At 38.7% G+C, this 26,358-nt stretch overlaps 1 protein-coding gene across 1 annotated transcript in view; it reads right to left on the reverse strand.

Moving 5' to 3' along the window:
* The window catches only part of RYR2 (ryanodine receptor 2), a 732,757-nt gene that overhangs the window by 340,547 nt on the left and 365,852 nt on the right, over positions 1-26,358 (reverse strand). The window contains 4 exon segments of the mRNA XM_027588196.2: positions 12,556-12,691; positions 15,884-16,067; positions 20,209-20,330; positions 24,713-24,877. Of these exon segments, the coding sequence (XP_027443997.2) occupies positions 12,556-12,691; positions 15,884-16,067; positions 20,209-20,330; positions 24,713-24,877 (607 nt within the window).

The raw sequence follows: 26,358 nt of genomic DNA on the forward strand, positions 1-26,358 counted from the left end.
AAGAGATTCAAGACACTAGGGAAATAACAAACAAAATGGAAAAAAGAAGCTTCCCTGAAGAGAGATATTAGAGAGAGAGAGAGATAGGTATGGGGGATTAACAAAAATTCCCAGGAGTAGCAATGTGAAAATATAAAAGTTAAAATTAAGAATATGTGTGCGTGTGTGTGTGTGCGTGTGTGTGTGTATTTGGAAAACACATTCAGAACTTACGTCTCTTGCTGCATGAAAAAATTAGTTTAAAAGCCACAAAATATGCCTATGTCTGAAATCACTCTGTATTATCTTATTGGCATCTATGATTACTATACTGTTATCTTCCTTTCAGATATGAGTGTTGGGGAATTCTAATTGTGTCAATTTTAAGTAATAGCTCCCTCAAGTCCTTTCTTCATCAAATGGGATGTAAATAATTAAGGAAACAAGATACATATATTTAAGAGATATTTTCTGGGGGGCGGAGCAAGATGGCGGAGGAGTAGGAGACCCGGATTTTGTCTGGTCTCAGGAATTCAGCTGAACGGGGATCAAACCATTCTGAACACCTACGAACTCAACAGGAGACCGAAGAAGAAAGTAGCAACAACTCTCTGAACAGAGAAGCGACCACTTACTGGAAGGTAGGACGTGCGGAGAAGTGAATCCGAGGTGATATTCGGGAGGATAGACGGCGGGGGAGGGGGCCTCCACCGGCCGCTTCTGGCAAGTGCTAGAGCCGCGGAGCACAAAATCGGACCTTCTAGAAGTCAGCTCTGCGGAGGGACGTCGCCCCGGTGGCTAAGCGGGGGGTGGAACCCTCGCGGGACAGTGCGGTCTCAGGACCCTCGGGGTCACAGAAAGACCGGGGGTGCCTGAGTGCGCCAGAGCTCCCGGGTATCGGGGCGGGGAAGCCGGCTGCAGAGACGGAGCCGAGGCGCGGGCGCTCAGCTCGGGGTGGCCATAAACTGTGATCCGCGGCCCAGTCGGGCCACTGCTCCTCCAGCAGGGACCCAACAGGCGGCAGAGCCGGGGAGACTCCCCTTCCTCCCCCGGGAGGAACGGCGCGGGAGCTCACCGCAGGGATCTGCTGGGTTTGGAGACTCCACACGGGGTCGGGTGCCAGAGATAGAAACGCTCAGTCACAGGCCGGGTGAGCACGGAGTGCGGCCGGAGACCGGGGACACGGGAGTGACTTCTTTTCTCTGGGGGCGCACTGAGGAGGGGGCCCCGAGTTCTCGGCCCCTCCGGGTGGAGATTGGGAGGCCACCATTTTCACCCTGGTCCTCCAAAGCTATAACAAGATTTTGCAGGAAACAAAAGCTCCTGAGAGCAAACCCAAACACCTTGCTTAGTCCGGACCTACAAGGACGGGGCAATTCCGCCTCCGGCAAAGACATTTGGGAACCACGGCAACAGGCCCCTCCCCCAGAAGATCAGCAGGAACAGCCAGCGAGCCAAGACCAAGTTTAACGATCAAGGAGAACGGGAGAACTCCAGCGCTAGGGGAATACTGCACATAGAATTCATGGCTTTTTTTTACCATGATTCATTAGTTTTTCAAAGTTAATTTTTTTAACTGTTTTTTTTTTTAATTTTTCTTTTTCCCTTTTTCAACAAACAGCTTATCAATCCTTTTAAAAAAACATTTTTATTTTTCATTTTTAGAGTCATATTTTATCCCTTCAAAGTAGTTACCCTTATTATTGGCATATAAATATATAAGTTGTTCTCTCTTTAAAATTTTGAGATACAGTTTCTTCTAAAAGATCAAAATATACTCTAAATCACTAGTGTATGGCTTTGGTCTAGTCTCCTGCCTGATCACATTCTCTCCCTTTTTTTTTTAAATCTTCTTTCTTTTTTCGAACTTATCAATTCCTTTTATAAAATCTTTTATAATTTTCATCTTTACAGTCATCTTCCATCCCTTCATTGTATCAACCCTTATTTTGTACATATATAAGTCTTTCTTCCTTTAAAATTTTAGGAAGCACTTTTTTCTAACAGACCAAAATACGCCCAAAATCTAGTGTGTGGCACTGATCTATGCACTAGCCTGATCATATTGATCATATTCTGGGCTTTTTTGTATTGTTCTGTTTTTGTTTTTATCTTTTTTTTTTCTTTTTCTCTATCTTTTTTCTTTCTTTCCCTTTCTTTTCCCCTGGTTTCAGGTCTTTTCTGATTTGTATAGAGTATATTTGCTGGGGACGTTGTTAACCTGTTAGCATTTTGTTCTCTCATTCATCTATTCTCCTCTGGACAAAATGACAAGACGAAAAAAATCACCTCAGCAAAAAGAACAAGAGGTAGTACCGTCAGCCAGGGACCTACTCAATATGGACATTAGTCCGATGTCGAACCTAGAGTTCAGAATCATGACTTTAAAGATACTAGCTGGGCTTGAAAAAAGCGTGGAAGTTATTAGAGAAACCCTTTCTGGAGAAATAAAAGAATTAAAATCTAACAAAGTCAAAATCAAAAAGGCTATTCATGAGGTGCAATCAAAAATGGGGGCACTAACAGCTAGGATAAATGAGGCAGAAGAGAGAATCAGCGATATAGAAGACCAAATGATGGACAATAAAGAGGCTGAGAAAAAGAGAGAGAAACAACTACAGGATCACGAGGGCAGAATTCGAGAGATAAGCGATACAATAAGATGAAACAACATTAGAATAATTCGGATCCCAGAAGAAGAAGAAAGAGAGAGAGGGGCAGAAGGGATATTGGAGCAAATAATAACAGAGAACTTCCCTAATGTGAGGAAGGCAACAGGCATCAAAATCCAGGAGGCACAGAGAACCCCTCTCAAAATCAATAAAAAGAGGTCAACACCCCGACATCTAATAATAAAACTTACGAGTCTCAGAGACAAAGAGAAAATCCTAAAGGAGCTCGGGAGAAGAGATATGTAACCTACAATGGTAGAAATATTAGACTGGCAACAGACCTATCCACAGAGACCTGGCAGGACAGAAAGGACTGGCAGGATATCTTCAGAGCACTAAACGAGAAAAATATGCAGCCAAGAATACTATATCCAGCTAGGCTCTCATTGAAAACTGAAGGACAGATGAAAAGCTTCCAGGACAAACAAAAACTAAAGGAATTTGCAAACACGAAACCGGCCCTACAAGAAATATTGAAAGGGGTCCTCTAAGCAAAGAGAGAGCCTAAAAGCAGAATAGATCAGAAAGGAACACAGACAATATACAGTAACAGTCACCTTACAGGCAATACAATGGCACTAAACTCATACCTTTCAATAGTTACCCTGAATGTAAATGGGCTAAATGCCCCAATCAAAAGACACAGGCTATCAGATTGGATTAAAAAACAAGACCCATCCATATGCTGTCTGAAAGAGACTCATTTTAGACCCAAAGACACCCCCAGATTGAAAGTGAGGGGGTGCAAAACCATTTACCATGCTAATGAACACCAAAAGAAAGCTGGGGTGGCCATCCTTATATCAGACAAATTAGATTTTAAAACAAAGACTGTAATAAGAGATGAAGAAGGACACTCTATCCTACTTAAAGGGTCTATCCAACAAGAAGATCTAACAATTGTAAATATCTATGCCCCTAACGTGGGAGCAGCCAATTATAAAATGCAATTAATAACGAAAACAAAGAAACACATTGACAACAATACAATAATAGTGGGGGACTTGAACACCCCCCTCACTGCAATGGACAGATCATCTAAACAAAAGATCAACAAGGAAATAAAGACTTTAAATGACACACTGGACCAAATGGACTTGACAGACATATTCAGAACATTCTATCCCAAAGCAAGGGAATACACATTCTTCTCTAGTGCCCATGGAACATTCTTCAGAATTGATCACATCCTAGGTCACAACTCAGGTCTCAACCGGTACCAAAAGATTGGGATTATGCCCTGCATATTTTCAGACCACAATGCTTTGAAACTAGAACTCAATCACAAGAGGAAAGTCGGAATGAACTCAAATACATGGAGGCTAAAGGGCATCCTACTAAGGAATGAATGGGTCAACCAGGAGCTTAAAGAAGAATTTTAAAAATTCATGGAAACCAATGAAAATGAAAACACAACTGTTCAAAATCTTTGGGATACAGCAAAGGCAGTCCTGAGAGGAAAGTATATAGCAATACAAGCCTTTCTCAAGAAACAAGAAAGGTCTCAAATACACAACCTAACCCTACACCTAAAGGAGCTGGAGAAAGAACAGCAAATAAAGCCTAAACCCAGCAGGAGAAGAGAAATCATAAAGACCAGAGCAGAAATCAATGAACTAGAAACCAAAAGAACAGTAGAACAGATCAACGAAACTATGAGATGGTTCTTTGAAAGAATTAACAAGATTGATAAACCCCTGGCCAGACTTATCCAAAAGAAAAGAGAAATGACCCAAATCAACAAAATCATGAATGAAAGAGGAGAGATCACAACCAACACCAAAGACATACAAACAATTATAAGAACATATTATGAGCAACTCTATGCCAGCAAATTAGATAACCTGGAAGAAATGGGCGCATTCCTAGAGATGTATTAACTACTAAAATTAAACCAGGAAGAAATAGAAAACCTGAACAGACCTATAACCACTAAGGAAATTGAAGCAGTCATCAAAAATCTCCCAACAAACAAAAGCCCAAGGCCAGATGGCTTCCCAGGGGAATTCTATCAGACATTTAAAGAAGAATTAATACCTATTCTCCTGAAACTGTTCCAAAAAATAGAAATGGAAGGAAAACTTCCAAACTCATTTTATGAGGCCACCATTACCTTGATCCCAAAACCAGACAAAGACCCCATCAAAAAGGAGAATTACAGACCAATATCCTTGATGAACATGGATGCAAAAATTCTCACCAAAATACTAGCCAATAGGATCCAACAGTACATTAAAAGGATTATTCACCATGACCAAGTGGGATTTATCCCTGGGCTGCAAGGTTGGTTCAACATCCGCAAATCAATGTGATACAATACATTAACAAAAGAAAGAACACGAATCTTATGATCCTCTCAATAGATGCAGAAAAAGCATTTGACAAAGTACAGCATCCTTTCTTGATCAAAACTCTTCAGACTATAGGAATAGAGGGTACATAGCTCAATATCATCAAAGCCATCTATGAAAAACCTACAGCGAATATCACTCTCAATGGGGTAAAGCTGAGAGCTTTTCCCCTAAGGTCATGAATGCGGCAGGGATGTCCACTATCGCCAGCCCTATTCAAGATAGTATTAGAAGTCCTAGCTACAGCAATCAGACAACAAAAAGAAATCAAAGGCATCCAAATCGGCAGAGGAAGCCTAACTCTCACTCTTTGCAGATGATATGATACTGTATGTGGAGAACCCAAAAGACTCCACCCCAAAACTGCTAGAACTCATACAGGAATTCAGTCAAGTAGCAGGATATAAAATCAATGCACAGAAATCAGTGGCATTCCTATACACCAACAACAAGACAGAAGAGAGACAAATCAAGGAGTCGATCCCATTTATAATTGCACCCAAAACCATAAGATACCTAGGAATCAATTTAACCAAAGAGGCAAAGGATCTGTACTCAGAAAACTATAAAATACTCATGAAAGAAATTGAAGATGACACAAAGAAATGGAAAAACGTTCCATGCTCATGGATTGGAAGAACAAACATTGTGAGGATGTCAATGCTACCTAGAGCAATCTACACATTCAGTGCAATCCCCATCAAAATACCATCCACTTTTTTCAAAGAAATGGAACAAATAATCCTAAAATTTGTATGGAACCAGAAGAGACCCCGAATAGCCAGAGGAATATTGAAAAAGAAAAGCAAAGCTGGCAGCGGCATCACAATTCCGGACTTCCAGCTCTATTACAAAGCTGTCATCATTAAGACAGTATGGTACTGGCACAAAAACAGACACATAGATCAATGGAACAGAATCGAGAGCCCAGAAATGGACCCTCAACTCTATGGTCAACTCATCTTTGAAAAAGCAGGAAAGAATGTCCAATGGAAAAAAGACAGTCTCTTCAACAAATGGTGTTGGGAAAATTGGCACAGACACATGCAGAAGAATGAAACAGGATCGTTTCCTTACACCACACACAAAAGTAGACTCCAAATGGTTGAAAGACCTAAACGGGAGACAGCAGTCCATCAAAAGCCTAAAGGAGAACACAGGTAGCAACCTCTTCTACCTCAGCCGCAGCAACTTCTTCCTAGAAACATCGCCAAAGGCAAGGGAAGCAAGGGCAAAAATGAACTATTGGGACTTCATCAAAATAGAAAGCTTTTGCACAGCAAAAGAAACAGTCCACAAAACCAAAAGACAACCGACAGAATGGGAGAAAATATTTGCAAATGACAGATCAGATAGAGGGCTAGTATCCAAAATCTATAAAGAACTTATCAAACTCAACACCCAAAGAACAAATAATCCAATCAAGAAATGGGCAGAAGACATGAACAGACATTTTTCCAAAGAAGACATCCAAATGGCCAACAGACACATGAAAATGTGCTCAACATCCCTCGGCATCAGGGAAATCCAAATCAAAACCTCAATGAGATACCACCTCACACCCATCAGAATGGCTAAAATTAACATGTCAAGAGACGACAGATGTTGGCGGGGATGCGGAGAAAGGGGAACCGTCCTACTCTGTTGTTGGGACTGCAAGCTGGTGCAACCACTTTGGAAAACAGTATGGAGGTTCCTCAAACAGTTGAAAATAGAGCTACCATACGATCCAGTAATTGCACTACTGGGTATTTACCACAAAGATACAAATGTAGTGATCCGAAGGGGTACCTGCACCCCGATGTTTATAGCAGCAATGTCCACAATAGCCAAACTGTGGAAGGATCCAAGATGTCCATCGAGAAACGAATGGATAAAAAAGAGGTGGTATATATACACAATGGAATATTATGCAGCCATCAAAAGGAATGAGATCTTGCCATTTGCAACGACATGGATGGAACTGGAGGGTGTTATGCTGAGTGAAATAAGTCAATCAGAGAAAGACATGTATCATATGACCTCACTGATAGGAGGAATTCTTGATCTCAGCAAACAAACTGAGGGTTGCTGGAGTGGTGGGGGTGGGAGGGATGGGGTGGCTGGGTGATAGACACTGGGGAAGGTATGTGCTATGGTGAGCGCTGTGAATTGTGCAAGACTGCTGAATCACTGATCTGTACTTCTGAAACAAATAATGCAACATATGTTAAGAAAAAAGAAAAAGAAGATAGCAGGAGGGGAAGAATGAAGGGGAGTAAGTCAGAGGGGGAGACAAACCATGAGAGACGATGGACTCTGAAAAACAAAGTGAGGGTTCTAGAGGGGAGCAAGTGGGGGGATGGGTTAGCCTGGTGATGGGTATTAAAGAGGGCACATTCTGCGTGGAGCCTTGGGTGTTATGCACAAACAACGAATCATGGAACACTACATCAAAAACTAATGATGTAATGTATGGTGATTAACATAACAATAAAAAATTTTTAAAAAGAGAGATATGTTCTGTATATCTACATATTGACCTTTAATATAGATATACGTGTACTGTCTGCCAAACCTCTTATATTGACCTCTTATATTCTAGACATTCTGGAAGAAAAGTACTGGACGGGAGGCACCCAAAGCTCACGAACTAGAAACAAAGTGAGTGAGGTCACAGGTGAGAAGGGAGAGAGACAGACCAGACATGGGGCTTGAGTATTCCAAAGACTAGAACAGGAAGGGTGCACACCAACTATCTGAGAATCAATGGAAATTCATGAAGAAGTGTGTGAGGGTTCCCCGAGGTCTCCAATAAAGACCGGCAGAGAGAAAGAGAAGAGTCAGAGAGATTAACCAGAAATCTTACAGCATCCGATTATCAATGTGATTCTCAAGTATTTACTGAATACCAGCTATATACCAGATGTGGAGGATATGGATGTAAGAGATGCGTGTGTTCAGGGAATGCATGGAACAATGGAATATAAAATTTTCAACCTGGAGGGAACTATGAAGAAAACTTTATTTCCTCCCTTTTCTGATGAGGAAACCAAGAGCCACCGTGTATCTACAATAATCATGAGGCTACATCTTCTGTATTTTCAAAATCCAGAACTTCCCTTGTTATATCCAACAGTTCCAAGTGAAAAGGCACATTTCTTTCTTTTTAAATGATTTTATTTATTTGAGAGAGAAAGAGTGCAAGTGCACAAACGTGGGGGAGGGGCAGAGGGAGAGAGAGGAGCAGACTCCCTGCCGAGCAAGGCGCCCGATGCGGGACTCGATCCCAGCACCCCGGGATCATGACCTGAGCTGAAGGCAGACCCTTAACCGACTGAGCCACCCAGGCACCCCTCTAAGGCATATTTATTTATTTTAAAGATTTTATTTATTCATTCATGAGAGACAGAGGGAGAGAGGGAGGCAGAGGGAGAAGCAGGCTCCCTAAAGAGCAGGGAGCCTGATGCAGGACTTGATCCCAGGACCCCGGGATCACAACCCGAGCTGAAGGCAGACACTTAACCGACTGAGCCACCCAGGTAACTTCTGAGGCATATTTAAAAGGCAAAAACAAAAAGAACAGAAAGAGAGGTCAAAATAGAAGGTTTTACTACGTTAATGAGGAGAAGGATGGTGATAAAAGCATCTCCCCAAGAAAGAAAAAAAAGGAATAATGAGAACATCAGTAAGACACTACGGTAAGCATTTGAAATACATTACTATACCTAAGCCATCCAACATGGACTATATAAAGGGAATTATTATAGCCATTTACAGATAATATGTATAACAACAATAGGTATCACTCACTATGTGCCTGGTATTCTTCTTAGCACTTTACATCAACTCGGGGGATTGCATGATAATCCTCAGGAATAGGAACTCCAGATTAGGTGTTGCAGATGAAGAAACTGAGCGTGAGTTTAGGAATCTGTTCAAAGTCATACAAGTAGGAGAGCTTTAATTCTGAGACCTTCTTGGCTAAAAGATGGGTCATTTTCTCAGACTGTTGCCTATGGATTAAAGATTAAGCTTTTGTTTTTCAAGAAAAAAGACAATGGTGGTGGAGTAACAGGTGCATTGGTATGTAATACAGTGTCTCGGTGGCCACATCTAACCTGTTACAGGAAAATCTAACCTCCATGGGAATCTCTAATGCATTTATTGAATAATTCAAACAAATACTTATTGAGTGCCAACTCTGTTTACACATGGTGTCACATGGTGGACAAAGGCACTCAGGTTAGAATTTAGTCCATAAAACCTTTTGGGTGAGTCGAGTATCTAAGATAACATTTGAGCTGGACACTTTAGCTTCTTCCCCAGAACTCTCTGCAACATTCACCTCTGTAGGGCAGCCAAGCAGTCCAAGGGCTTGGCCCCAGTTCCAGGAGTGAGTCCTTGATCAGTCAGAGCCAGTGCTGGTGAAACGCCTATCCTCCCTTGCAAGAATGATGAGCTCAGGAAAGACTAGAGACACAGTCTGGGCTAATGAGATGAAAGAGGTGATTTGCTAGGGGGTTTTAGGAAATGGCATGCTCTTTCCCAAGATAATTTCAAGGAGCAGCCTTCTTTCACTTCTTCCATGTCAGAGAGGAAATCTGCAGCACTGGAGCTGAGGGGAGCCCACTGAGGCCACATAAGGGAAGCCGGCATTGGAGGGAGCTGACCATTGTGGAAGGCAGAACAGATATAAAGAAGCAGGTTCTGGATGCCATGATGAAGCCATTGAGTACACCCACTAGCTGACTTCCAGCTCTACAAGCCAATAAATGCCCTCCACTGTGTGAGCCACTTGAGGCTGTAATTTGCAAGTGGACATATCCTAAGAGATCTATCATCATTCCACCTACAACAACTGCTTCTTCCCCCCCACTCTGAATAAACCATTTAAAAATCATATCTTTAGCCATGGTCTCATTAAAAATTAAACGATGAAACCAATTCTTTGTTTTTTAAAGATTTTATTTATTTATTTGAGAGAGCGAGAATGAGAGAGAGAGAGAGAGAGCACATGAGAAGGGGGAGGGTCAGAGGGAGAAGCAGACTCCCCGCTGAGCAGGGAGCCCGATGCGGGACTCGATCCCGGTTCTCCAGGATCATGGCCTGAGCCGAAGGCAGTCGCTTAACCAACTGAGCCACCCAGGCACCCCCGATGAAACCAATTCTGATGAGAAGCGGTGCTCCCACTCTTCACATCTCCAGCATTTTGTAGAGTTTATTACTACTACTCCAATAGGTTCTAAAATAATGAGATTTAATAAAGAAGTCTGTGAAGGTAAAAGGAATATAACCTTGAGGGATACGTAGCCTGAAATGATAAAACTGAAGTGTTGACTTTGCTGGATTAGATTTTTTCTATGATTTTAGAAAAAACATTATAATGCCCTCTGCACATTTTTATTACTTATGGATACATGAGCACATGGACTGGTTGAAACGAAAAAAGTAACAGACTATGGAAAGAGCCGATGTGAAAATATAAGATGCGCATTATCTAGATTTCTCTACAACATTGTCTCTGCACATAATCCTTCCTACGCTCAAACACAGATGAGGCACCTCTTGACCTTAAGCATCTAGTTTGTCACAGAAATGAATCCCATGTCATAGCAAGTGAAGATGTTCAATTGTGGTATTAAAACACTACCATACGTCAGGCCCTACCAAATATAGCAATTCAGTGCTGTAATTTCTTCACTGGAAAAGAAATGCAGCCCCTAGAATGTTGGCATCATAAAATCCTCGTCTTCATGATTTCATGGGTAAAATAATAAATCCAGATTCCTAGAAAGCCTCTGTGGTCTGGGTCCTACTCAAAGAAATGCTAGCCAGTGTTACCCCTTATTCTGAAAGTACCAAACTACATGTGTTTAATTTTCATGGCAGATCAAATAGCCCACCTAAAGGGAGGATATTAGAAATGCTAGCAGGTACAAGAGTTCTATTTGCTAAATAGTATTATTAAGTTTTAATGAGTTTCAATTATATTATAGAGAATTTCCAAATATTTTGACTACCTTTCATTCTTCACACGCACACAAAAAAATGCCTCAAGACTTCTTTTCTCTACTTAGGAATTATACTTTCCTACTCTATCAGAACTCAATTTATTTAATTAGTAAACATTTACTGAGTATCTGCCATGTGCCAGTCATGAAGTTAAAGGACAGAGATGCAAAAATCAGAAAAGGTTCCATTCTTGCCCTGGAGATCACAGGCACATATGTAACTAAGTAAGAAATGGGTAAGTGCTATAACACAAGTAAATACTAAGTGCCAAGAAAGCAGAGAGAGAGAGAGAGAGAGAGAAGGAACTGTTCAATCGTGCTTGAGAGTTAGCAAAATGTCAACATTAACTTCAAAAAAGTCAGGTGTAAACTGGGCCTCAAAGGATATACAGGAATTCTGGAAAACGGGGTGCAGGAAAATGTCACTGAAGCATGGACAGGGCACTCAGAAATGGGTATGGCTAGAGAAAGGGGAAAGACACTGGCAAGGACCAGCCTGGAAGAGTTCACCGGGGCCTCACATACCAGGTGAAGCAAGTTAAACTTCACCCTCTGGAATGATGGGAAAAAAGGTGAGAAATGTCTAAATGGAAGAGATGTGCAGTTACAGTGTACCAGATGAATCTGGGATTTTGGAACTGAGGGCAAGTGAAGAGAGAGGTCATTCTCCATGGGTCTTCTGTTTTTGCATGTCTTGTGAAGGAGCCACTGGAAGACTTTACTTTGGGTTTTCTTTTCAAGGATGTTTGTAGCAAGAAGCCTTGGAAGAGAGAGATGGTGTCTCCATCCAAAGCCAAAGGATGGGCAGAAATAATTCCAGTGTAACTGATTCGGACTCCCTAAGCTCACAATTCCTTTCCTGTGACTCAACCCATTGCATGTCAACTCTTCCCTTCATATTGTCCTATGAGAAGTGGGGTTTGAGGAATTGGACCCAAGAATGCTGATATTTTGGATTCATCCATTGCTTTGAGAAATAAACTATACCTCTTTATCCTCATTGGAGGTCAGCTCACTAGCTTGCAAGTTCATAGTTCTTGACAAGAGACAAGTGAAAGCTAGTGGAATAGCCCAGGCCAAAAATACTAAGGACGTATGTTTGCATACAGTCAAAGGAATGTAGCACAAACCACCACAAGCGTTCTTAATTTACCTCAAGCATATATAGAGGGTGCAAACGCAAATCTCAAAAAGACTACAGAAGGAAAAGAGAGAAGGTTCCTGATAAGATTCTTGTAAGGGAGAAAGAGAGGTCTTGTGGGACTAACCTGAGAATCGTAAAGGAAATATTTCATGCAAATTCACACAGAGGTCCCTCACCCACAAACTCACACCCTCGAAGACTCCCCTCCATAAACCAGAGACCAATCTACTGCTCTGGCCACAGTCCACACTCAGAGATGGACGTAAGTATTATAAACATCACTTGGCTTTAAGTGCAACAACAGTAAACACCAAAAGCCTCGATGAAGAAGCATATCATGAAAACTACATTACCTGCTAGGTGATCATTTGAAATAGACGTGAGTCAGTTGCCTTGAAAACTGTCATACTTCTTACCTAGCAACTCATAGAGAGAATTCAGAATCGACTTCCAGGACTCGCCGGCTTCTCTCCCAGCGACGTCAGCAAAGTGCGCCGCGCTGCTGTATACATGCAGCCTGTCTATACACTCGAGCACGAGGTTGATCATTCCCTGGAAGGTTAATACAAATTACCGTAAGAAACCGTGATTCTGCTCACAGACCCCCCCCCCAAAAAAATCTAAGTTAATTAAAAAAAAAAAAAAGCCTGGCTTAAAGTAAGACTGTTAATCATAAGAAAATTGAGGTCATATTATTTAAATCTCAGGAAGAAACACACTTGCATGTGAAATAAAATGTTCTTGACATAATTCAAGTGGTTTTTAAGTCCTGAGGGCTATTTTCAAATAGAAGCAGAAGAACAATACAAAACTATGTGCTTTATACTCCTATTTGCAAGGTTTACTACTGGATTAATGGATCGGTCACAACTGTAGTCTACCATGAGGGGTACATGAAGAGGTTCAGAGAATGCCACCCCAAGATATGCAACTTTGGCATAAGGATTATTTTGAGCTGAAGGCAACTGAGGAAAATCAGACACAAGAAAAATTCTCTGCCCTTTTCCTCTACCAGGAAGGACAGGAGATGCTTAACCACAAGAAACAAGGCCCAACACTTAACAGCCCAGAGGCTTCACAGAGGAATCTACATAGCTCTACTAACTCACCCTTAACTTCCACTAGTTCCTCCATATATACACCTTCCCACAACTTGCTGCCCCTAGAGGCTCAAAACTCCTTTCCTTTGTCTCTTTCCTTTTCTACAAATTCATTGTCCTTTTTTTGTTAAGAAGCTATATAAGCCTGAGTTTTTTTTTTTCCAGAATGTACCCTCTTTAATACCCATCACCAGGCTAACCCATCCCCCTACCCTCCTGCCCTCTAGAACCCTCAGTTTGTTTTTCAGAGTCCATCGTCTCTCATGGTTCGTCTCCCCCTCTGACTTACTCCCCTTCATTCCTCCCCTCCTGCTATCTTCTTCTTTTTCTTTTTTCTTAACATATGTTGCATTATTTGTTTCAGAGGTACAGATCTGTGATGCAACAGTCTTGCACAATTCACAGCGCTCACCATAGCACATACCCTACCCAATGTACAACACCCAGCCACCCCATCCCTCCCACCCCCCACCACTCCAGCAACCCTCAGTTTGTTTCCTGAGATCAATAATTCCTCATATCAGTGAGGTCATATGATACATGTCTTTCTCTGATTGACTTATTTCACTCAGCATAACACCCTCCAGTTCCATCCACGTCGTTGCAAATGGCAAGATCTCATTCCTTTTGATGGCTGCATAATATTCCATTGTGTATATATACCAATTCTTCTTTATCCATTCATCTGTCGATGGACATCTTGGCTCTTTCCACAGTTTGGCTATTGTGGACATTGCTTAAGCCTGAGTTCTAACCACTCCTTTGAGTTGCTCATCACTGAGTGCTCCCATGGATATGCATGATTCACATGTTAATAAACACCTTGTTTTCTTATATCTGTCTTTTGTCACTCTAATCCGCAGGACCCCAACCAATGAACCTAAGAGGAGTAGAGGAAAATGACTTCTTTTCCTCTCCTAGAAAAGTTTAAGAGCTATGAATCCTTGTTCTTAGGGTAGGCATGATTATGATCATGATCATTATCATTATTTTTAATATTAAATGAAAGAGCTAATAAATGAAGCAAAGCTCATGAAAAGAGATCTTTGAAGCAAATAAAAATGCATTATAGGGCTTTGTAAGAGACTGTCTACATTTGAAATTATGCTTTTATTATTACTAGATCAAGGTTGCCAAAAGCACATGAAAGGAGGAGCTGGTTCAAGTTGACTGATCAAGGAAACCTATTTCTCACAGCGTTGTAAGAGGTGCCATGAACCTATGCACATTTCTAGGTCCCCATCTAAGCTGTCTTCCATGAGAAATTGAAAAAAAAATCCAAATCAATACTTCAAAATTTCACAGCCCAGTATTTCATTTTAGTTTTTCAGGATACTAAGTGAATGCAGCATAGTCTAACATTTTGGCACACATCAAATGTAAAGGACCCAACAAACTACTCCATGTTGTTACTGACTCGTGCTGACCTGCCCTGTGCTTTCATACCACTACGGTCTCTAAACACATCAGTTTTTTGTATACACAGTGAAAAGTCCTCATAAATTAATGTGAATTTCAAAGGCCTTTGATGGAAAATCAGGAAATGGTTTTCAGACTAGAACAATGTAGAGTTAGGGCTTATGGGTCCTCAGCAATATTCTCTAACCTTTTTTCTTAGATACTTTTACGAAGATACTTTTACTCAGACACATTCATTATTCCACATACAGGGAACACTGAGAATGGGGACACCTGCTGAGCTAGGCTGATCCGCCAGCTCACCTCTGACATCCTCCCACTGAAACTCTTGAATATATGGTACTAATGCCAACACTCATTTTAGGATCGTTAAACATATCCCTCGGTCCTTCTGTTATTCTGTCTATAAAACATGGCACCTGAGCTCTTTTTAACTGGAATGTGCATGAAATAAAATCACACACAAAAACTGAATGCACATAAAAGTAATAAGTGGAGTTTCTCTAAGCAGAGAGCCCTGAGTTCTGCCTCCCCAGGTTGGCCTGCCCTCTCCTGGGCAGATTCCCTCCCAATACAAAGCTCCCTATGGACCCTCAGGCACGTCCAACTAGCCTCAAGAACCTGAACAGTCTAAACACCTTCTTGTTGGGTCGCCTGGGTGGCTCAGTTGGTTAGGCAACTGCCTTTGGCTCAGGTCATGATCCTAGAGTCCCAGGATCGAGTCCTGCATGGGGCTCCCTGCTCGGCAGCGAGTCTGCTTCTCCCTCTGACCCTCCCCCCTCACATGCTCCCTCTGTTTTTCTCATTCTCTCTCTCTCAAATAAACAAAATCTTAAAAAAATAAAAATAAAAAAACAAAAAATTTAAAAAAAAAAAACCTTGTTTTTCAAAGCCTGTATTCATTTAGACACTTCAAGATACTGTGTTTATATAACAAACATGAAGTAAACTGCAGTGCAATGAATGATCAGCATAAAGGCTGAGCAGACAGCAAAATAAAATGTCCTTTGCCAGGGGAAGAAAGTGTTCCGCTTTTTTTTTTTTAAATGAGAACTCCCTGACAGAGAAACAAAAATAATTGCAGGATTCCTCCAAGGTCTGGTTCCCTTATGCCATAGTTTACCTGCTCATCCAACTCAAAATGCAAACTGTCAGAGAATTTCCCTACAGAGAAGTTGTTTTCCTAAGACAGTAGCATAAAAGATAAATGTTGGTAGAAACTCACCTCTTCCTGGAAGAGATTCTGCCGGTTCTTTAAAGCTCGTAATCTGTTCTGCTTGTCTTCATGCTCTAAATGCTCATCTGGGGGGTGAAAGTAGCCAATCAGGTCCTGCAGACTTAGACTCACAGATTCTATAGGGAGGTCCACTGTGGAAGCCTTCACTTTTTTGCTGAGTGCATCAAGGCCCCTAAAATAAATAGCAAACATTTCTCTATATCAGCGATCTGCAATCATGATTTTTTAGACAATAGAGAATGCAAAGCTTTATTTTCTCTCCCAACACCACTGTAAAAGGAACCCATAGGCAAGGTCCTAGTTTTCCTCAAACAGCAATAATTAATATTTTCAAATAAAAAATTCTAAATTTTGTCAAGTATGTACGATGCTATATTAAAAGCACCAGTATCAAGAGAAACTCACCTAGACAAAAACCTGAAGGGCATTGAGAACCAATTCCTACAAAGCCAACGGTCTCAATATTCAGAAACCAACTGTTTTTCACTTTAAATCACTACATACACTTCAAGGTTTAAGATGCAGCTTCCCAGCTTCATAATTCTGACTTCACTTGTTCTGTTTTTTTTTGTTTCTGGAGAAGGAACTGTTAACTGCTACATGATCAGTGACCCTCACTGCCATTCTGAAAATTCCTGCCTGTTTAAAAATACATTCCAGTGATGTTAATTTTTAAAGTTTTCTCATTAATCAGAAAATAATATATTAAAATGTTTTTCTCTTATTGGACAAAAAAAGTATTTACAATTGGATTAAGAAATATCGTGGTGCATTTTCTTTGAAGAAAAACCTATTACTGGCATGTCAATGTGTTAATTCGTTAAGCTTTCCGAGATTCTGAGTTTTAAAATTCATAGCTTTGAATGTATCTGGAAAGAACTTTAAAATATGGTATCTGTAAATCAAAACCATTTCAAAATAAGGGGTGCCTGGGTGGCTCAGTTGGTTAAGCGTCTGCCTTCGGCTCAGGTCATGATCCCAGGGTCCTGGGATTGAGCCCCATATCGGGCTCTCTGCTCAGCGGGGAGTCTGCTTGTCCCTCTCCCTCTCCCTCTGCCTGCCGCTCTGCCTGCTTGTGCTCTCTCTTTCTGCCAAATAAATAAATAAAATGTTCAACATCATTTTAAAATAAGAAGTTTATTAAAAAACACACGACACCATAAAAGAATGGGAGAATGCATATACTATAGTTGATATAGCAGTACTCATATTAGGCATGACAAAATTTAATGCATAAAATATTATACTTCTTTTCCTGCTCTCTGCAACAGTAAAATTATGTGGCAATATTTTATTCCAAGGAAATGTTCCTGGCTAATTATCTGTTTTAGAATTTACATTTTAAAAACAATTAAGGGCCTCATAAATGATAATTAGCTTATCTTTGAATCGACAATGCTCACAAATATAATTAAAATGTATCACCAATTAGAGATTACAAATAATTTTGAAAGAGTTGACTTCAGCCTTATGAAGAGTAGAAATAGAAAAACTGTACAACTCTTCTTTTTGTCCAAAATTGCCAATTACAATAGAACTGTTTAGTTTTATCGTCTCTATAAGTCTTTCTATGCCCAAAAACTAAGAGAAATGACTTTTCAGAAGAAAATTCTTTCTCCCCTTTTACAATGAAAATTTATATACAATGATATACTTCTATTCTAAACATTTTATCCTATTACACTTCAGTTGAATCATAAATGTACTTATAAAGAAGTCAAACTCAACTCTCACACTAAAGTGAATGAAATTCAAAAGTGATTCAAATATAGTATCTACATTTTTTTAAAGATTTTTTTTTTATTTGAGAGAGAGAGAGAAAGCGTGCCAGTGTGTGGGCCAAGGCCCCGTGTGTGTGAGCAGGAGGCTAGTGTGGGAGGGGAGATGCACAAGCAGACTCCATACTCAGTGTGAGCCTGACAGGAACCTCAATCCCATGACTCCGAGATCATGACCCAAGCCAAAACCAACAGCTGGACACTCAACCGAATGAGCCACCCAGGTGCCCCATCAAATACAGTACCTACATTTTTAAATGTAAAAACAAATAATATATTCAACTTAATAACCTAAAAACTGACATTTATCTGCTATTAGCAATGTAACCATTAAATTACTTTCTAGAAGCCTCTTGTCAAATACCATCCAAGATTCCTAGAGTTGTTAATTATGTTAAGTATTACAACACCTGTCTCCTATAAAGACATTCACCATCTTAATGTATGAACAAAAAAATGAAGAGAAAAAAATAATTGAGGAAAACCAAAGCTGGTAGAATCATACTATATCAGAGCAAAAATTAAAGCTATGAATTTCATCTCTACATTCTGTACTTTGAAGATTAAACAATATTACTACCAAACACAGATTGCTCCCTAATATAACTTACTTTCAGAAAACATTCACTAATCTACCTAAAGGAAAAGAAGGTTTAATATGTTTTTCTTGCAGTCGAGAAAAATAGAATCCCTTCTCACAACACAAATGCAAACACACACATATACAATTCCATCACCACCATCACCACCACTACCCTGACCTGGAAGACAGAGACCAGAAGGGTCACAGAAAATAAACTGAGGGGCGCCTGGGTGGCTCAGACAGTTAAGCATCTGACTCTTGGTTTCGGCTCAGGTCACGATCTCAGGGTCCTGAGATCAAGCCCCACCTCAGGCTCCATGCTCAGTGTATAGTCTGCTTAGAATTCTCTTTCTCCCCCGCTGCCCCTCCCCACATTCAAGCATGCACTCGTGCACTCTTTCTCTCTAAAATAAATAAAATCTTAAAAAGAAAAGAAACTACATAAGAAAACACAAATGAAGAAAAACTAAATGACCTTGACTTTCACTCTAAGAAATAAAAAACAGAAGTCTGCCTATGCATTTTTTAAAAATTAGACTCTTAACAGTAAATAAGCCTACACTAATAAAACAAATACTTAAAAATAATTTACTTTGAGAAATACATTGGTGCCAATATTGTAAAGACATGGAGATTTTAAAGAATTTTGGTGCTTTCATGAATATTATGGAAGGATCAAATTATTTTACTTAAAATAACATACCCTTTAAAATATTCTGTAATTATGTAAAATGTTTCAAAGTTTCTAAGATAGGGCGCCTGGGTGGCTCAGTCGTTAGGCGTCTGCCTTCGGCTCAGGTCATGATCCCAGGGTCCTGGGATCGAGTCCCACATCGGGCTCCCTGCTCGGCGGGAAGCCTGCTTCTCCCTTTCCCACTCTCCCTGCTTGTGTTCCCTCTCTCACTGTCTCTCTCTCTCTCTGTTAAAAAATAAATAAAATCTTTAAAAAAAAAAGTTTCTAAGATATATTAAAAAACTATAAATTCAGGAAGTCTAATAGTTCAGTAAATACTAATAAGCATATAAGTAAAACTCACATATATAAAAAACATGAACATGATGAATTAAATTATATAATAGGTAAATCACAAAGAAAAACAAATCTGGTCAACAAAGATGAAATACCTATTTTCACAATTCTTGAATAAATTCAACTTAAAAAATTACTATAAATACATACATCTATCTGTATATACATACACACAAATTTTTTTCCATCAAATTGGCAAGTTTAAAGAGACATAGGTAAATCCATCACAAGCCAGAATGTATACTGGTATAATGTTACCAGGAAACACCTTGACCACAAGCTTGATTTAGTTTGTAGATATGCAACTGTTTCCATTATGAAGTAGGAAAAGTTATTTACTACAAGAATCACTTATAAATACCATTCGAGGGGTACCTGGGTCGTTCAGTTGGTTAGGTGTCCGACTTTTGATTTCAACTGAGGACATGATCTCAGGGTTGTGAGATGGAGCCTTGCGTTGGACTCCACACTGGGCATGGAGCCTGCTTAAGATTCTCTCTCCCCCTCTCCCTCTGCTCCTCCCCACACCCTTTAAAATCAATACATACATACAGTTCAAAACTCACAAGTATCTACGCTTCATTACCCTCTGTGTGAAAGGAAATTTAAACAGTTCCAGCATAAGGGTATATTATATTATTATAGAATATAGTATAGGTATATTATTATAGAATAATCCTGAATTACAGTTATGAATTATAAGTTACACACAAAATTTCTAAAAATCACATTCCCTTTTTATTCTCATAAAGGTTTATTTATGAGAAAGACATAAAATCATCTATCATTTTCTAATGTGTACTGCCAATCCACCAAATCATAGGTTTTCCACCATCGTATATTTTAGAATTGTGTATTTGTAAATCCAATAAGGACATTGAAATAAAATGTCAAACCACTACTACAACAAAAGAAAATGTACCTTATAAATCTATTGAAAAGGAAGACTGTGCTCCGGATGACTCGTGCAGTCCGTGATTCTTCATGCTGAGATCTAGATAAATTTAAGCCATCATCCATGTGACCTTCATGATGCATAATAGCCTGTAGAAATGCAGAAATAACATCATTACTCCCATCTCCTTTCTAAATGGGTGTTAAGAAGATGTGCACTCCAAAGGTAAACCCTAACAATAAATAGAATCAAAAGGCAGGTACAAGGGGCAATAAGCTGATGTGTACATTTAAAATAATAGGTGCAGGTCTCGTACAAACCACTCAATATATTCATTGAGTTTTTCTTTTAAAAAGAATGAGTCAGTAAATGAGTTCAACAAAACAGACACCAGAATGTTCGCACATATCTATGTTCAGTGACTGAACTACAGTCTAAGCAAACTCTGAACAAAGCAGTAAAGGAAAACATTGCATTGGTATGTCAATTAGACAGCAGTTCTGAACAAAGACTGAGTAATAAGTAATGATCATTGTTTCTCAGGCAGCAAAGTTCTTTAAAAAATGCAATATTATTAGTTCTTTGGTTAGGCTTTGTGTTTCTGAACTTTCTAGGGAAGTAATAAGTGTAGAAATCTTAGTTGAACAGCTAAATGAATGTACCATGCAACCAACACCCCAATCATGAAAGAGAACATTACAGTACCTTAAAGTCTCCCCTAGTGCTCCCTCCTGGCCCCATCCTCTACACTGCTCCCCACCTTCCCAACTCTTCATAGCAAAGGTCAGTTACGTACTACACATAAATGGTACTGTGTGTCTCTAGCTTCCTTCATTCAGTGCTTGTAGCAAGACATTTCAGCACATCTAAGCAGGTGTACTGAACTAAAATTAATAACTAGAATTAAAATTATACACAATTTAGAAAGTAAAGAGGAACTCTTTAGACCAAAATCAATGAGACAGAGCTATGTCTGTATTCAAAGGCAACTCTGTAGCCTAAATGTCTTCATTGACAAAGAAAAAAAAATGATTAAAATGAAGGAACATATTACTTGTTGTAAGACTCAAGAAAAGAAAAACGAAATGGAAAAGTGGAATTAATGAAGATAAAAGAGGAATTAATGAACTAGAAACCAAATTAAGTGCTAAAAAGGATAACCTAAAATTTAATTCTTTGAGATAAACCTTTCACAAGCCACGCTAAAGATAAAATTTTTAAAAAGAAAAAAAAAAAAAACAGAATAAGACATAAGACACAAAAGACATTAAAATTGTAGCACTGTCATAAGTCAATACTATTTACAACTCAATGGCAAAAAATGTAATATCCCAGAGGAAACAGATGGCTTCCTAGCAAATTAAGAATCAAATAAATAAGCTGATCTCATCAAATTTTCTACTTTAAAAGAGACTAGAAAGGAAATTAAAGAGTTAATATTTAAAAGATCCTAGGTTTACACGTGAGCTCTAATTAATCTTCAAAGAACAGATAATTTTCACAGTAAACTAGTCCTGACCAAAGGTCAGGAAACTATGGCCTGTTGCCTTTTTTTTTTTTTTTTTAGTACAGTCTGTGAGCTTTAAATGAATTTTACATTTTTAAATGGTTGAAAAAGAAGAGAAACAGAATATTTTGTGACATATGAAAATTCCATGAAAATTCAAATTTCAGTATCCCTAACAAAGAAAAGTTGATTTTATCTCTGAATATATAATAATTCTAATAATAAGTGGATAAGATCTAATATTTTAAAAGCATAATAAACTATGGCCAAATAGAGTTTCATCTATGTCTTTAAGAATTCTTCAATATCGTAATGTCCATTACCTTATTTATCAACAAATTGAAGGACACCAAAACATGATTTATAATTCCTTTAATTGATAAAATTCAGCAATAATTCCTAAGTTTTTAAAAAGCCAGAAAAACAGGAATAGCAGGATATCACTTACATATATAAACTATTTCAACTGTCCACAGGATACAAGAAGGTATAAGTTCTGTGAAACAGGAGTGAAGATTCACAGTAAGAAAGTACACAAGATGAGCAACCAGAATAGATGAAAAACAGAAAGCTGACATATAGTGACTGGGGGCGAGATCATGAAATACTACAAGAAAAGTGAAATTTCAAAGGCACTGAAAGAACTTAAGGAAACAAGTACCCAAACACAACAAAGTGAGTGATTTGGAGGACACACTGAGAAGCCAGATCTAGAAAACAGGAAGAAATTGAAGAGAGAAAGAGAAGATGGTTGACATGGAGAAGAGGAATGAACCCATTTCCTGAGAAACTAACCAACAGAAGGAAAACAGACACTAAAGATATGGTAGTACAATGCTCTCAGTTCTAAAAAGACCTACGTGTGCTAATCAAAAATTCTTGGTGACATCTTTTCAGATAAACTGTATACTATTTGTAATATTCTTGTGTGGCCCGTGCATCACTCTGCAATCAATAAATTTATATTTCTGCAGCAAAATATGAATATTCACATGATGCGGGATACATGTGTCTGTGTGTGTGTGTGTGTGTGTGTGTGTGTGTGTGTGTGTGTGTGTGTGTGTGTATGCATGCATACATACACTGTGACCACACTGAAGTCTTCCCCCTAAGGATTTACTATACTTGATAGTTCTCCAAGTGGTAATAAGTCTGCAGCAGAGATTTTATTACATTATCTCTTCTATGGCCTATAAAGTCTTTCTTTAACTTAAGACTACTTAGCTTCTCAACACCCTTAGCTTTCCAAAAGAAAAGCTCTATGCTAGCCTATGATGTTGAGTCTAAGTCCCACTTTGACTTTGACCCATGGCTAAGGAATAAGATAGTGGAGTAATGATTAAGAACCCTAGCATAACTGCAATGGACTGAAGACAGAGAAAGGAATGATTAAGCGGTGATTGGGTTTGTCATGGTAAGAAGACTGGAATTACCACAGGAAGTAAAGCTCAGCCATGACACATTTCAAACATGGCGGTCATAAAGCCAGAATAGATTGGAGAGAAGTAAAACTGAAGGCAGGCAGAGACGCTGGTTAAGAGACTCTGGAAATAGTGCACACAAAGGATGAAAAAGACTGAACTAGATCTGTAGCAGGGGGCAGAGGGAATTACTTTGAGGTACACTCGGAAGATAAAATTTCCAGGGCTTGGTGTCTTCACTGAACTCAGCAGAATGAGGAAAAGTAATTGTGGAGACTCCTGGTATTTAATTCCCATACAACGTATTTAAAAGACATATGCAGAGTTTGGTTTAAAATGTTCCTATTTACAATAAGCCAGAAATCATCTTATTTGCAACTATTTAAATTTATAACAAAAACTATGCCATGCGGTGTGTGGTTTTAAAAATCCATTCAAGTGGTACTTGGGCAAAAAAAGATTGAAGACAATTGTTTAAGCCATATATATATATATATATAATTTTTTTTTTTTTTGCATTTACCACTTAAGTATAGAGAATGGGGAAATGGCACCCAAAGTTTCTAGTGATCTTCTGATTAAAACTTACTTCTATCTTTGCAAAAATATGACAGGGCCCCCGGGTGGCTCAGTGAGTTAAGTGTCCTACTCTTGGTTTCAGCTCTGGTCACGGTCTTGGGGTCCTGGGATTGAGCCCTGCATCAGGCTCTGCATGCAGTTGGGAGTCTGCTTGGGATTCTCTCTCCCTGCTCCTCCCCCCAATAAAATCACCATCCATAAAATGGAATAAAAAGTCCTGCACAAATCTCATCCCCAGTATCACAAGCAATGATAGTATTTATCTTTCAGGGTGGTAGTAACTGGAAGGAAGCATGGGGTGGGCGAGAAGGGGTGGCAGAAAGTGTTTCTAAAATATGTAAATTTAAATTTTCTAGAGCACACATCAAAAAAAGTTTTTTTTGAAAAAAGGTAAAAATTTTAATTATATATTTGATTTACCCTCATATATCCAAAATATTATTTCAACCAATAAAAAGAATAAAGTTATTAATGAAGTATTTAACATTCTCTTTTTGTTGCTCTTTGCCTTCAAAATCCAGTGTAATTTTTATACTTATATATTTATTTTTTATACTTACAGAATATCTTGATTTTGATACCAAATTATTAGTGAAAATACTTGATTTTAGAATTGATGGCATTTAGCATTAGAAAAGTACATTCACATACCTAAGCTCCCAAACATGCACAAAAATCTTCTAATAACTTCATCAAGTATAAGCCTTTAAATTTAAAGTAATTAATTAGGTAGAGAGCATGAGCTCTCCTGCATTGTAGAGACATAACCCTGGCAGGAGCATGGAGAACAAAGTGAAGTAGGCAGACTGCTAGAATGCGGAAAAGAGTGTATTTCTTGGCTTAATATTTAAAGCCATGATGTAACATCCAGCATTGCTCACCTCACAAAAACCAAAGAGATTATTATGGTGGGATTTGACCTTTTTGCATGTTTAGCAGGTAGCTCAAAGTCTTGTCGTTTGGCGTTTGTGTATTTTTGTCATACAAAATGGCGGCTATAAATTGCGTTTTTACATAATCTTACCTTACGTTGTATGGATCCCATTCTCACTGATTTCACATCCACAGACTGGTAAGTAAGCCACAGGCCTGTATTTATATGTTGTATGTAACATACTGAGTCTCCATATTTTATTTCAGATGTCCCCATGCCATCGACTTCTTTTCTCACCCCTACATCCAATTTTTCCTAAGAAAAAAAAAAAAAAGATAAGCAAAAGTCCTAAAAATACTAGTTTATATTGAAAGAACTTTGCCTTTTTGTAAATATGTTCCTTGAAAAATTCAGCCGTCTGACATCCTTTAAAATAATAATGTCAATTACTCTATTCCAGCAGTTCAACTGATACTGAAAATCAAAGTGGGAAATTATAAAGATAAACAAACCTTGAATTATTCATACTGGTAGAAAATTATTTTGGCCCTAACATAAAATTTTATATTGCTTTATGGCAAACTCCAAACCAGAGATCTTAAAATTAGTAGCTTAGGCTTCATATTCTTTCCAGATTTTTTTTCATTATTGGTGGTTAAGAGCATAGGTTTAGGGGAAAAGAAAATCCAGTTTTGAGTTCAATCTCTGCCACTGATTACCTCTGTGACCTTAAGACAATTTAACTAAATCTTTTAAGCCTCGGGTTTCTCATCTGTAAATAAAGTTAACAGAAGTATCTTGCCGGTAGTATCAGAAAAAATGAGATAATGCACTTAAAGTGTTCAGCCCAGTGCCTGGGATAAAATAAACATTTACATGAATTTTAATGATTCTGACTGTGAAAATGGTGTTGATAATGCTGATGGAGATGTTACTAAGGATGTTAGTAATAGTGATGATTTCTTTTGAACTGATCAAAGCTATCATTCAGTTCCCACAACTACAACTTCCAATGTGGACTCTACAGAACTATTTGGAGCTACTAGGGTAAGCTCTCTGTGCTATGAAGAAACAAGCAATCCTCTGACACTAAATACACAAGTTCCTACTTATTTAAATGCTTCCTCCTTCAACACGCTCTTTCGGTTTTCCCTCCCACACTTAATTCTGGTCTTCAGGCACACATGATGTCTTCAAGTTCTACACAGTCCTTAAAATAACAGCAAAAAAAAAAAAAAAAAAAAAACTCATGTTCTTTTGGTTGCATGTACCTCCTTATGTAGTTAAATTTACTTTAAATTTCATCTGTGCCTTTCCTTGTTTGGCTTTCATAACAGTTACACAAATGTTTTTGAAGATTAGTTTGGAGTAATAGTTACACAATTAGTTGGAAATTACTAATAGTTAACACAAATGTTTTTGAGATTAGGTTGCAGTAAACTTTACAGCTGTTATACAAAAAGGAAAGATTCAAGTAAAACATTTTGATAGATTTTGTTCATGTCATTTGCACATTGTACTAACAACTCAAATGATTACCAACACTCCAACATTTGAAAATTAAAATGAATTGAAATTCTTAATACAGTAAGTCAAGGTCATATAAGAAAATGAATACAATTATAAGTTGATTTAACCATCATTGCAGATTCTAAGAATCTGCAATAAAACAGATAATTAAGCCATTCCAACTTCATTCTATCAAAGAAGATAAACTACTAATCCACTTACACCAAACCTATCAATGGGAACATTAAATTCTAGGGGAAAAAATAACAATTATCTCCTCAGAATAA

Source organism: Zalophus californianus, chromosome 15 (assembly GCF_009762305.2).
Source record: "Zalophus californianus isolate mZalCal1 chromosome 15, mZalCal1.pri.v2, whole genome shotgun sequence".
NCBI classification, from domain to species: Eukaryota; Metazoa; Chordata; class Mammalia; order Carnivora; family Otariidae; genus Zalophus; species Zalophus californianus.